This window comes from Cibotium barometz, chromosome 11 (genome assembly GCF_041138505.1).
Source record: "Cibotium barometz isolate CiBa-2024 chromosome 11, ASM4113850v1, whole genome shotgun sequence".
Lineage (NCBI taxonomy): Eukaryota > Viridiplantae > Streptophyta > Polypodiopsida > Cyatheales > Cibotiaceae > Cibotium > Cibotium barometz.
Genome location: NC_141056.1, coordinates 19,808,894 through 19,821,882, shown reverse-complemented (window position 1 = coordinate 19,821,882; position 12,989 = coordinate 19,808,894). Strand labels below are relative to the sequence as shown.

At 47.5% G+C, this 12,989-nt stretch overlaps 1 protein-coding gene across 5 annotated transcripts in view; it reads left to right on the top strand.

Annotated features, from left to right (window-relative positions):
- LOC147633871 (putative LRR receptor-like serine/threonine-protein kinase At1g67720) overlaps window positions 1–8,812 on the top strand; it is a 35,934-nt gene extending 27,122 nt beyond the window's left edge. For 2 of the 5 annotated variants that reach the window (XM_086804925.1, XM_086804926.1), the window contains 6 exons: window positions 6,141–6,352; window positions 6,436–6,562; window positions 6,804–6,878; window positions 7,042–7,231; window positions 7,310–7,442; window positions 7,563–8,812. In XM_086804925.1, the coding sequence (XP_086661051.1) occupies window positions 6,141–6,352; window positions 6,436–6,562; window positions 6,804–6,878; window positions 7,042–7,231; window positions 7,310–7,442; window positions 7,563–7,919 (1,094 nt within the window). In that variant the 3' untranslated portion in view covers window positions 7,920–8,812. The remainder of the gene's footprint in view (window positions 1–6,140; window positions 6,353–6,435; window positions 6,563–6,803; window positions 6,879–7,041; window positions 7,232–7,309; window positions 7,443–7,562) is intronic. The other 3 variants (XR_015266938.1, XR_015266939.1, XR_015266940.1) reach the window with 3 other exon arrangements.
- Window positions 8,813–12,989: the final 4,177 nt, after the last annotated feature.

Genomic DNA, 12,989 nt, shown 5'->3' with positions numbered 1-12,989 from the left:
AGGATACTGCGCTCCTTGACAAAGCCTATCTGGGTAGCATGAATCAAATCCCCAAGGAAGGGCTGGATCCTCAAACTCAAGGCCTTGACTAGGACCTTGTAAACAGTATTGAGGATCGTAATAGGCCTCCACTGCCGAATATCATCTGACACTCCCTCCCCCTTGGGGATAAAAAAGATCAAGCCTTCTGAAAAACTCTGTGGCATCACCCCAGTGTCCAAAACATGCTGAAAACCCCTGCGGAGGCCTGGCCCCAAAAGGTCCCAATAGCGCATAAAAAAGACAGGCGTCAAACCGTCCTCCCCAGGGGAACTATGACGCGGGAGGGCCCTCAAAGCCTCAACAAGCTCATCCTCTGAAAGGGGCGCACCCAAAGCTTTGCGCATACGATCTGTGACCCTCCTCTGCACATGGGTCCACACAGTCCGTCTGCAAGCATCACGTGCCTCCGTGGTTGGCTCCGCTGAAAGCATGTCTCTGTAGAACGCAGTGGCAATAGCTCTAATCTCCTCGGGCTCAGTGGCTAACGATCCGTCCTGCCTCCTAAGCTGGCGTACTCCTGCTCGAGCATGGCGGGGTCCGGTGATCTCAAAAAACTCCCCAGTCACTTTATCACCAAGCTGAGTCCACTGAGAGGCCCGGCAATGATAGTAAAACTCGTGTCTCTGCTCCTCTGCCTCTCGAACCTCTTGACGTGCCTGGCTCAGCTGGGACGCCACCCACTCACATGTGGGCTGCTGCTCCTGAAGGCGCTGGAGCGAAGCAAGGCTATGTCTCAAGCGACGCTCCCGCTCTCGTGTCTCTCCTAGCTGTGTCAAGGCTGTAGTGTGCAAAAAAGAGCTGAGCTCGATGAGCCCCTGGGCACACTGGCCTGTGGCATCCAGGTCAGAGCTCTGGCTATCCTGCCATATCCTCTCAATGTCCTCAAAAAGACTGGGGTCTGTAAGTATCCTCTCTGGGATCCTCAATTGCAAGTTGGTCTCCCGTGTCCTCTCCTCAAGAGTCAAAATAACTAGCGCATGGTCTGAGAAAGAGGTGCCAGCGAGAATGCCAACGGAGCCACCACGCTCTCCGACCCTGTTGCCCACATAGAAGCGATCAATCCGTAATAAATTAGTCTCTCCCTGCCGGCGATCTGACCGAGAAAAACTAAGACTGTCCTGAGAACGGGAGAAAGCCTTATGCTGCCATGCATCAGTGATCCGCAGTGTCATACAGAATCGCTCCCAAGCTACAAGCTCCGTGCCGTGCACTGTAACATGACTGCCTCCCACCCTATTGGCCGGGTCCTCAAGCATGTTGAAGTCTCCCCCAACACACCAATGTGCGGCCTCGGGCAATGCATCTGTAACAAGAGTCCACAACTCTACTCTGGCACTAGCATGATTGGGCGCATAGACATTGAGCACACCAATGCGCTCAACGTGCATCCTCAGAATACTGCGCTCTACCAGGCACAATGACCCCGCGATCCACAATGGCCTGCCGCCATGCATCCACAATGACCATACATACTCCTCCCTGCCCTCCCAAGGGGCCAAAACCTGCAAACCAAAAATTGTCCCATCTACTAGGCATCACCGAACCATATCTCCGAATCCTGCTCTCACTCAAATGGTGCTCCTGCATCATCAAAATATCAATACTGCCCCCAACCAGGCATCTCTGAAGCTCCTGCCTCAAGCGACCACGATAACGTACATAGTGTGCGCCGCCAAGGCCCTGTACATTCCATGAGATAATCCTCATGGATGACTTGCTGAGGTGGAGGCTGTCTCAACCATACGGCAGGCCTTCGCAAGCGGCTTGGATGGAGAGTAATCCCCATCCGAGCGACTACGAATCTGCCCACCCGGTGTGCTGCAAGAGTCTCGGACTAGGCGCCAGTGGCTGTGTCCCATAGCGATTGCCTCTCGCTCGGAGAAGGAATCCTCATGTATGCATACATAGCCAGGGTCTCGCGCTAGGTCTGCCACTATGCGAACCACCAAGTGTCGATTCCTGGAGGCATCCGCACTCCCGGTATCAAAGAAATGTGCCAACTCCCAGAGTAGGCCTACCATGTCTGTAATCTCCAAATCGCTCACATGGTGAGAAAACTCAACTGCCTGTGTCTGCAAAATACTAATAGCAAGATCCAGAGTCCACTCCCGGTCGCTAGTGCCGCAAAGAGGGAAGGAGAAGGCCACCGCTGAATCAAGTGCCTCCTCCCTCGGGCCGGAAGTATCACCACATGAACTCTGATAGGTGCTGGCTTATGGGGCCCTCCGCTCCAAATAGGCGTGTAAAGGAGTAGTCGAAAGCCTCCGAGCGCTGTCTAGTGTCGAGACTACTCAGCCGACTGCGGATAGAGGATATCCGTGAAGCACGAATTGGCATGGTAGGTCTCCTTTGCGGTACACGAGCAAGGTCGGTGCTCAGTGCCCGTCGGACTGCAAGTGAGCGCCAGGGCACTGCCAGTGCTTCTCGGGAGCTGAGGCAAGCGGAGGGGGAGGAGGGGGGGGGAAAAGGGGTGGGGAAGGAGACGCTGAAAATGCGGGAGCGGGAACGGGAGGAGGCGAGGGTGGAAGCGAGGCGGGAGGGGGGGACGGGGGAGGGGGGTGGAGGTGAAGGGGGGGGGGGCGCTGGCCTAATCCTCAGTCTGCGCTGGGGTCTCCTCCTGGAGGGGAGCAAAGCTGTTCCTCACTGGAACCCAATGATGCTGAGGCTGTGTCTGCGCTGCGTCGATCTCGGGGCATGCTACTGTGGCTGTCTCCCTCTACGGCGCCCCTTTCCAGGCTACCAATCAGAGGTCTCTGTGGGCTGAGCAGGTGTCCCAGAGGCTGCCTGCCGAGCCGCATCTGTGGACGGGCCATCGGAGGTCTGCTGTTGCGGTGAAGGTCGGGGTCTCCTGCGAGGGTAGGCTTTGGCCAGGTGGCCGACTTGCCTGCATATAAAACACTGGTTGGGAGCCCCGAAAACTCCACTCTCTGATCGATCCATCCCCCCCCCCCCCCCCCCCCCCCCCCCCCCCCCCCCCATCCCTAGGTAAGTGAATGATCTTCGGAAGGGAGGAGATGTTAGGAACCAAAACTCTGATTGAAGGCAGGCCCACTGCTGTGTGGCCAGTCTCAAGCACCGAGCCCACCAATGATCCTATCCTGGAGAGGAGCAGAAGGTACTCACGGCGAAGTCCAAGAAAGCAAACTGTGGACATGGAATATGCGCTCTCCCTGTTCGGCCGCTGCTGGGTCGAAACCATGCTGCCAATGTCTGAAGAAGGCCCGAGCGCCCCTGATGTCAAGGGGACTCATGGCTAGGACCTGGGCCATGCTCTGGGCTGTCTCAAACTCAATCTGGTTATGGCCGCGGCCCGTAATTGAACGTCCAGGATCTTACCCACATCTGCAAGAAGGTGGGCCTGGAGAAGATCCCGGATCTCCCCTTTGCTGGGGCGGGTGCCACTATACGGCAGATGGTGGAATGTGCCTGGAGGCATTCCACCTCTGTGGCGAGGCTCGCTTCCTCTTCTAGCGAAAGAGAAAGCCTGATGGGGGTATCCTCAGGGCGGGCGAGGGGGCTGCGAAAGAGTCCCTGTGAGGTGGGGCGGGAGGGGCCTCTATCAGAGTCTGAAGCTGAGTCGAGGACGAAGCGGGACGGGGGGGAGCGCGGAGCAGGGAGGGAAAGACCGAAAGCGAGGGGGGAGGGCGGATAGAGGGGGGGGAGCGTGGGGGAGCGGGGAGGGAGCGGGAGCAAGGGCGCGAGAGGGGGGGCGGGGAAAGGGCGAGGGCAGGCGGGCAGACGGGCGCGAAGGGGGGGCAGGAGCAGGCGGGCGCGAAAGGGGGGCAGGCGGGCAGACGGGCGCGAAAGGGCAAGCGGGCACGAAAGGGGCAGGCGGGCGCGGGGGGGCAGGCGGATGCGAGGGGGCGGGCAGGCGGGCAGGGGGCGGGACGCGGACGGGGGCGAAAGTGGGGGCGGACGGGTGCGGAAGGGGGTCAGACGGGTGCGAAAGGGGGGCGGGCACGGCGGCGGGGGGGGGGACGACAGCTCGAGCAGGCGGGATGAAGGCGCGAGCAGGGGGGGAGGCGAGAGCTTCAGCGAGCGCGAGCAATTGGATGCAAACATGATTGAATTTATCTTAATACTGGGCCTTTTTTTGTCTAGACGGGCGGTTTTGATCGGATTGAAGAGCCTTTGAGCAAAGCCACTCAGGAGTCAACACAAAGTGAATGCATTTGCACCTAAGAGCTCGTTCTCTGATAGCATGGGCTAGTGTGAGAGAATTTCTGAGATTAAGAGGGCAAGTACAAGGCTCAAAAATCACAGAGCGAGGGACAGTTGAAGCAAAAGCAAGGCGGCTGGTTGTTTTCTCCTCTTCTTGCATGAAGAAAACTGATGTGCAAAGAGGTGCATGGAGGCGAGTGAGTCTCTGTGTGGGACGTGTGTGCAGGTGTATGAGGTGAGTCTCTGTGTGTGTGTGCGCGCGCAGAGAGAAGGGCGCTCCGCGCTGATTTGCGTAACGTTATCTTCAAACTCGACGTTTTCTTTTTTTAATAAAACGGGACCCAAGTTTACGCTATCGTTTATTAAAAACGGGACCCAACTTTAAAAAAAACACGCTGCCCAGCCTGGGCGCGACTTTCCCTCGCGAGGGAAACATCCACACCAGCCAAGAAACGGCGTTTCCCCGCCTCCAGATGACGTTTCCTAGAACCTAGGGAAGAAGTTGCCTGGTAGAATATGGAGTAGTCTCTCTGTGATTGAGTCGACATAGTCTCACTATGGATGCTCCATAGTGTCTGATGGCTGGACATATACCACGAAGAGACAATTGATTAATTTCATGGTCTCAAGTCAAGAAGTCAATAACACTAGTGGCAAACAGAAGACGGGGGAATTTATTGCAAAGGCTATCAAGGAGATAATCAGGGAAGTTGGAGTTCATAATGTGGTCCAAGTATGGCCGGACAATGCAGCAAACTGCAAGCTTGCAGGTTAGCTAGTGGAACTAGAGTACAAGCACATCTTTTGGACACCATGCGCAACTCATTGCTTGAATCTTTTGTTTAAAGATTTGGCATTGATAGTGTGGATGGATAGGGAAATCGCCAGAGGCAAAGAGGTGCAACAGTTCATTGCAAACCATGACGCCACGACGGCTATGTTCAACAAGCACTCCAAGCTAGAGCTTATCAGGCCTAGGGACACTCGCTTTGCTTCCAACTTCAGCTTTTCTTCTTAACCCTAGATTGTTTTCAAAGAACGCACATAAGGACATGGATGTGATGAAGGGGTGGAGGCAAACAGTGGACCGAGGAGCCAAAGATGGTGCAGAGAAGACAACGTACAAGGCACAACTCTTGGATTACATTGGACAGAAGGGGGATTTTGGCGAGGAGGGTGCAGCGGATGACATGCTTAATCTCTCTCCTGTTGCATGGTGGGAGAACTATGGTACAAGTACTCCCGAGTTGCAGAGGCTAGCAATCAGGCTCTTGTCACAGGTGTTGAGTGCCTCAGCATGTGAGCGCAATTGGTCTACATATGGATTCATTCACTCTATCAACCGCAGCTGGCTAGGGCACAAGAAGGCTAAGGACTTAGTGTAAGTGCATAGTAATCTCCGGTTGATTTCTAGGAAAGAGCCTTCCTACATCTCAGGGCCATGCCAACAGTGGGATGTTATTAAGGAGGATGCTTTCTAAGAGTGGAGCGAGGAAGTGATTGATGATGAAGATGTATCAAGCATGTAATTGTTTTGTATTATGATCATTGATTGATTAATGAAAACCTCTCATGTTTTGCCTCAATCTACTTTGGTGTGCATGTGAATTTGTATTTTTTCAAGTATTATGTCAGCCTACCCCCGACGTTTCCTTGACGTTGAGTTTGCCGTTTCCTCCCGTTTCTTGGGGTTTACTGTTTCCGAACCGGAAACGTTTCATGCAACCTAGCTTCTTCCATGGCTGGTCTTGTCTTCATCTGTACACTTAGTTTCACAGGGGAATGTAAGCAGCTGTTATTATGTGAGGGCAACAAGATGAATGGTGGCAAATGGCCTCTCTATAGATGTATTTCCACAGAATACCCAGACAGTACCTTGTATTATCAAGCCAGTGTTCTCTTATCTGCTAACTATTCTACCTTGTCTAAACTTGCAGATAAGATGATTAAAGGTACTGGAGACCTTACAAAAACAGTTCGATTAGTTGATCTCGAAGAGATCATAGCCGCTACTAGAAATTTTTCAACTAAGGTAGGGGAAGGGGCCTTTGGGTCCGTCTATTACGGTCATTTAACAGATGGCCAGGAAGTCGCAGTCAAAGTTCATTCGGGAGACTCGTTGCAAGGAGAGCGAGAGTTCTTGAATGAGGTGTGGCTTCCCTTTAAGCATTGACTGGTTATTTGGTTAGCATGATTACCATATGATTTAAGATGTTAAATTGGATGATTTAGGTGGAGTTCCTTTCAAGAGTGCACCATAGAAATGTGGTTGCACTGATAGCATACCACCACTCACTGGAGGAACGCATCCTGATCTACGAGTACATGAAAGGGGGAAATTTGGAGGAGCGAATTTTTGGTATGTAACCCATCTTTCTTCTTCAGCACGATATCCAGTGACGTGAGTTTGGATGTAGTCTAGCTATATATGGAGTTGATGGTCTGAAGCTTTGTGAGTAGACTCTCATGGAACCAAGATTGTACTTTGGTTTTGGTCAAGTCAGGGAAACAACCTGAACCTTCCATTGGTGTTTATATTTATACCATATCTAGTGTTTGAATGCTTTCCACTTTGTCATTTCATCACGAACATTGTGCAGCTTATGATGATGCCTCGCGGTTTGCTCCTCTTCCTTGGAAGCAGAGGCTAAACATAGCTCTTGATGCTGCAAGAGGTGTGTAGTGTATTGCAAATGTTGTGGTCATGGCATGCTAGCTTATCTAACAAGATGTTTCCCTTAGAAAATGCCTATGTTAATATCCCATTTTCCTCTACATTTTGCTAGGTTTGGTGTATTTGCCTATGTTAATATCCCATTTTCCTCTACATTTTGCTAGGTTTGGTGTATTTGCACCAAGATTGTTACCCTTCAATCATTCACCGTGATGTAAAAAGCTGCAACATCCTACTCACGGAGAACATGGTGGCTAAAGTTGCAGATTTTGGTCTTTCAAAACTTGGACCCGCAGACGGGGACGCACATGTAGTTACTGCCGTGAGGGGCACATCTGGTTATGTAGATCCAGAGTAATTTCTAAACTTACCTTTTCCTGGCTTTTGGATCAAGCTGTTTTGGATGTTTAATTTGGTCATTATTTCTCTTAGGTACTGTGAAACAGAGCAGTTGACTCTGAAGAGCGATGTTTATAGTTTTGGAGTGGTGCTGCTTGAGATGGTATCAGGGAGGGAGCCGTTGATGAGTGATACCACACGAACACATGTAAAGCTATGTGACTGGGTTAGTAAGATGCAAACTTGTACACAATAAGACTTCACGAGTCGAATGCATGGGCTTAGCCTTTTGCTCAGGACCTTGAATGTTAAAGAGAATTCAAGGCTAATGCAGGCTTGCTTGCAGGTGAGAGATCACCTTCAAGAGGGCAGGCTTGGGGAGATTGTGGATCCACAAATTGGGAGGGACTACAATGAGGAAGCTATGTGGAGAGTGGCGGAGACGGCCATGGCCTGTGTAGAGCCTTGCTCGGCACATAGGCCTGTGATGGTGGAGGTTTTGCAAGAGTTGCAGGAAGCCCGGGACCTTGAACTGGGCAAGAAGACCGTTCTTACAACCTCTCACAAATCGCCCATGCATCAGACTAGTCCTCCAAACTGGCAACCTCGCGACATCGACAAGCCAGGATGCCATTATTCTCAGCCCGTCTACTCTAAGAATTCTTTACCTGACGCATCCCTCAAATCTAGACCTACCTTATAGAAGGCCCTTGGAAATACAAATTCAAGAGCACACAAGTTGAGGGCCAAATATGACCCAAAGGTTAAACCAGTTCTCACTTGGTCTGAATGTTGTCATCTCTAAGCATATCACTTTTCTCTGACTTGGAAATCGACATGGCAGTTGCATGTGCACTCACTATACTTCAATGTATTTGCAGACCTAGATTTCATCCAAAACATGATGGATTGCTTGGAAGAGCAGTGATGCTGATTATATAGTTCAGATCACTTCCATCTTCATAACATTTAAGAAGCTCAACCTACACTCGAGGTGCGGCTTCATGAAGTAGAAGATTGATTCGAGACCTTACGACAATCTTATTAGCTAACTGGGATCCTACAAAAAGAAGCCATTGTTGCGAAGATGAAGTAAGACTTACCTGAGACTGTCACTAGCATCACCCAAGGGAGATCTGTGATAATACATCAAATCAAGAGTCGCATCTGAAGGCAAGGAAAATGAATCGAGGCAATCGAAGGTCCTTCGGATTCAACTAAGCCTCACAGATGACACATTGGAAGTTAGTATTTGCTCGTTAAGATTGGGATTCTAAAATATTTAAACAAATTCAAAGGCACAAATATATGGTTTGCGTAAGAGTAAACCCATTGCAACGCAAGCAAAAGAATGCACACAATTTGCTAAAGTGAGAGAGCTTGGAAAGAGCACAATTTGTCGTGACGAAAAAGAGTTCTCGTTGAAGATTTTTGTAAGCCCAAATAAAATCTTAAACAAAAATGAACACAAAAACCACATATAGATCATTGCTTTTTATGCTTGGCATTGTAGATCTACTGATCGATTAGTAGGATGTTTTTTTACTTTTGGTAGACCATAGACTTAGCTAAAGATGGACATGTTCTTTATGCTAATGTATTGTCTCATAGGTCATTTTGGCCTTCGGAATCTCTCCTCTCTTTCCCCCCCTCTCTCTCTCTCTCTCACACACACACGTTGAAAATAAGGTGGGGGGTTAAGTCATCCTAGGAGATATCCATCCCAATTGTTTACGCCAGGATACACTTAAATCCATGGCTCTAATACCATGTTGGGGATTGGGCGAGGGACCAAGTCCCAGGAGGTCACCCATTCTAGTTGTGTTTACATCGATATGCGCTTAACTCCAAATTTTTACAAACTGGCCTAGCCATCTAGACACCAAAACCTTAGGGTGATAGAGGATCTCTGGTCTATCTACTTTGTGAAAATCTCCTAGTGCTATGTTTTGCCATCACTTTGCTCAATAATACATAAACACATGCACATGCACATTGCATGTGTGTGTACGCACACGTGCACACTCTACCAGCTTTTGCTTATACAAATAGTGCAATGTTCATTAAAAGGTGGCTTAATATCACTTAGCAATTTTGCGACCTTGCTCTTCTTTTTTGGGATGTGGAAGTATGTCTCGAAGGAGTCTTTTTAGCATTGTGGAGATCATTCTTATGAAAAAAATGTGGCTTTGCTAAAGAGCTAGCTCTACTGATTCGATCAATACCATGAGAGAGAGAGAGAGAGAGAGAGAGAGAGAGAGTTTTTGAATTTTCAGGAAATGGCTTTGAGAGTATGTAGAGTTGCACTGGGACTATTGTATATAGGTAACACAATTGTTAATGAGACCTCCTTAAATGAACTATGGTTGATGAGAATCTTTGTCATGCATCAAGAAAATTTCTCTAAACTCGACATTTAAAACAAATTTAATGTCACAAGAACATGGTTGTTCAAAAGTCTATGTGGATGTTGTCTTGTGTAAATGCGTGGATGGGTGCATGCATGAGAAAGTGTTATGTACCCAATGCTAATTTTAAAGATTAGGCCCTGTTCTATTACTTATGGGTTATTGAGGTCATACAATTATACCTGAGTCTCGGTCTTCTCTTTTTGTGCTTGGACCATAGTCGTCTTAAGAAGTGGTAAGGCAGCCCCTTCCACTGTTTCTTCTCTGCTGGGCAGCAACAAATGCCTGATCAATTGCACGCTGCCTAGCCCTGTTTTGCCTGGACTGCGCTTCTTGCAAGAGCTTGTTGACTAAAGTATCATACTTGACAACATCAGGTCTGTCCTCAATAACAAGTCTCCACGTGGAAGCAAAAGTCTGATATGACTCAGGTAAAGCATCAAGAACAGTCTGCACAAGAGAATGATCAGGAATAATCTCACTCGCAGAAATCAACTGTTCCTTGAGATCTTTAATCTCAGCAAGAAAAACATCCATGTCATCATCTTCCTGTATAATCTTCGATTCTATCTCTTTACGTTGGTAAGAGATTTTTGCCTCGTTACGACCTGCATACAAACCAGCTAGAATATCCTAAGCCTGTTTTGCTGTTTTAGCTGAACGAATATAAATCTGGCGGCAACAATCCCCCTTGGGATAAAACAACCCAAGATGTATGGTGCCACTCAAGTAGCGAAAGATGCGTTTAACTGTCTTCCAATGCTGGGGCTATGCATAAACTTGCTCACCTGTGAGACTGCAAACTGAATGTCCGGCCTCGTAATGCATACATAAATGAGGCAACCAACAGCTGTCTGATAGAGTGTGACATCAAAGTGATCTCCAGCATCATGAAGACTCAACTTCAAACCTGTCTCTATTGGAGTAGCAATAGGCTTGTAGTCTTCAAGGTCAAATCTCCGCAACAATGTCTCAATATACTTTGTCTGACACAAAGCAATACCTCCATTACACTGTTTAAATTGTATCCTCAAATAATGATGCAAATGTTCCAAATTTGACATCTCAAAAGAGGCATTCAAATCAGCCTTAAAATCAACAATATGACTCTCATTTGGTCCTGTAAGCAGCATGTCATTGACATAGAGAGCAATGATTAGATGTACATCATCCACACGTTTAACATACAAAGTGCTTTCTGTTGGACTATTCTGAAAACCATGTACAGTCAAATATGCATGTATCTTTTCATACCAAGCTCGTGGAGCTTGCTTTAAACCATATAAAGCCTTTTTCAACCTGCACACTTTGTTTTTCTGCCCTCTTTGAACAAAACCACGAGGCTACGATACATACACCTCCTCATGCAAATCTCCATTCAAGAACGCAGTCTTTATGTACAACTGATGTACATGCCAACCATTATGAGCTGCCAATGCACAAATGCTACGAATGGTAGTCATATGACAAGTGGGAGCAAAGGTCTCATCAAAATCAATGCCCTTTTCTTGAGCATAACCCTTTGCAACAAGTCTAACCTTATAGCGATCAACACTGCCATTTGGCTTTCGTTTCAACTTAAAAACCCACTTACATCCAATGACCTTTTTACCAATAGGCAAATCACACAAAGACCATGTACCATTCTTCATTATACCATCATATTCACTTTGCATTGCAGCCAACCAATTTTTTGATTTTTGTGCCTCATCAAATGAAAGAGGTTCTTCCTCTTCACACATACTAGACACAGCCAAAGCATAACAATCTGATGCATAAGAGGCATGCTGAAAACCTGAACGAGTACGACTAGAAATAGGTGTATCAATCTTACTATCACGCAAGGTTTACACCAGCCATTTAGGCATACCTCCAGCTTGCTCATTTTCAGCCCTATCCTCATAAATTACATCTTGTAAATCTGCATCAAAAATAGATTGATCTATGATATTTGAAATCTGCATAGGTTGAATATTTGCCTCATTAGGACTTACATTTGAATTCCCACCTGTAAACAGAGGCAACAACGTATCAAATACATCTCGTGAGCTCACACCTGTCTCTTTGGTACATGATAACAAAGGCTGCACAACATCTTCCACAAAAACAACATCTGGACTAATCAAGATATGCTTTGACTGCAGATGATACAATCTGTAACCCTTGCTCTCAGCACTGTAACCAATAAAAATGCATTTGACAGCCTTATCATCTAATTTTCTACGTTGTTGCACAGGCACTAAAGCATAGGCCAAGCAACCAAAGACACACAAGTGACCAATAGAAGGCTTCCTGTCATGCCAAGCTTCGTATGGAGTAACAGACTGCAAGGCCTTAGTGGGAGACCTGTTGAGTACATATACAGCACACATGACAACCTCAAGCCAAAACGCATGTGGTAAAGCTTGGCTCTTGACCATACATCATGTCATCTCCATAAGTGACATGTTTTTCCTCTCAGCAACACCATTTTGTTGAGGGGTATACGGCACTGTACATTGGTGTTTTATCCCACGACTAGCCAGAAATGCATCAAATTCTTTAGACATATACTCCTCTCCTCGCGATCAGAACGGAGGGTACCCACAGTACAATTGGATACATTTTCACACTGTTTGAAGCACAAAAACACTTCGGACTTTGCCTTCAGTGGATATACCCATGTATGCCTTGAGTAATCATCAATGAAAGTCATGAAGTACAAGTGTTTACCAAATGACGGAGTTTGCATAGGTCCACATACATCACTATGTACAAGTTGCAATTTGCGAGTGGCCTGCACAGAACCATCCTTTGAAAACGCAGAATGCTACATTTTGTCCAAAATACAGCCTTCACAAACATGTTTTAATGGTGCCTCAAGAGGGAGCAATGAAGCAACCATATCAAATTTCTGCAAACGGAGCAAACTAGCAAAGTTCAGATGACCAAAACGAGCATGCCATAGTTTTGCATCTGAAACTGCCTTTTCATCAGAAACTGCATTTGCTGAATCTTCCACACACTTGTAAGAATTGAGCCTATACAGCCCACGAAACAAGGTGCCAGATGCAATAATCGTATCACCAAAAGTCAAATCATGAACAATACATCTGTCATCCACAAATTTGACTACAAGTCCAAGTCTAGCAAGCGCAGAGATAGATAATAGATTCTTCTTTATTCCTGGCACATACAAAGCATCTGAAAGTGTAAAAGCGCTGCTATTTGCAGTAGTAAGCATAATTTTACCAACGCCCTTCACTAGGTAAGAAGCATTATTGGCACATATGATAGTATTTCCATCAGAGACAGCCTCAAGACAAGTAAACATATCACGATGCGAGGTAATGTGCTTTGTAGCACCACTGTCAAAATACCATACA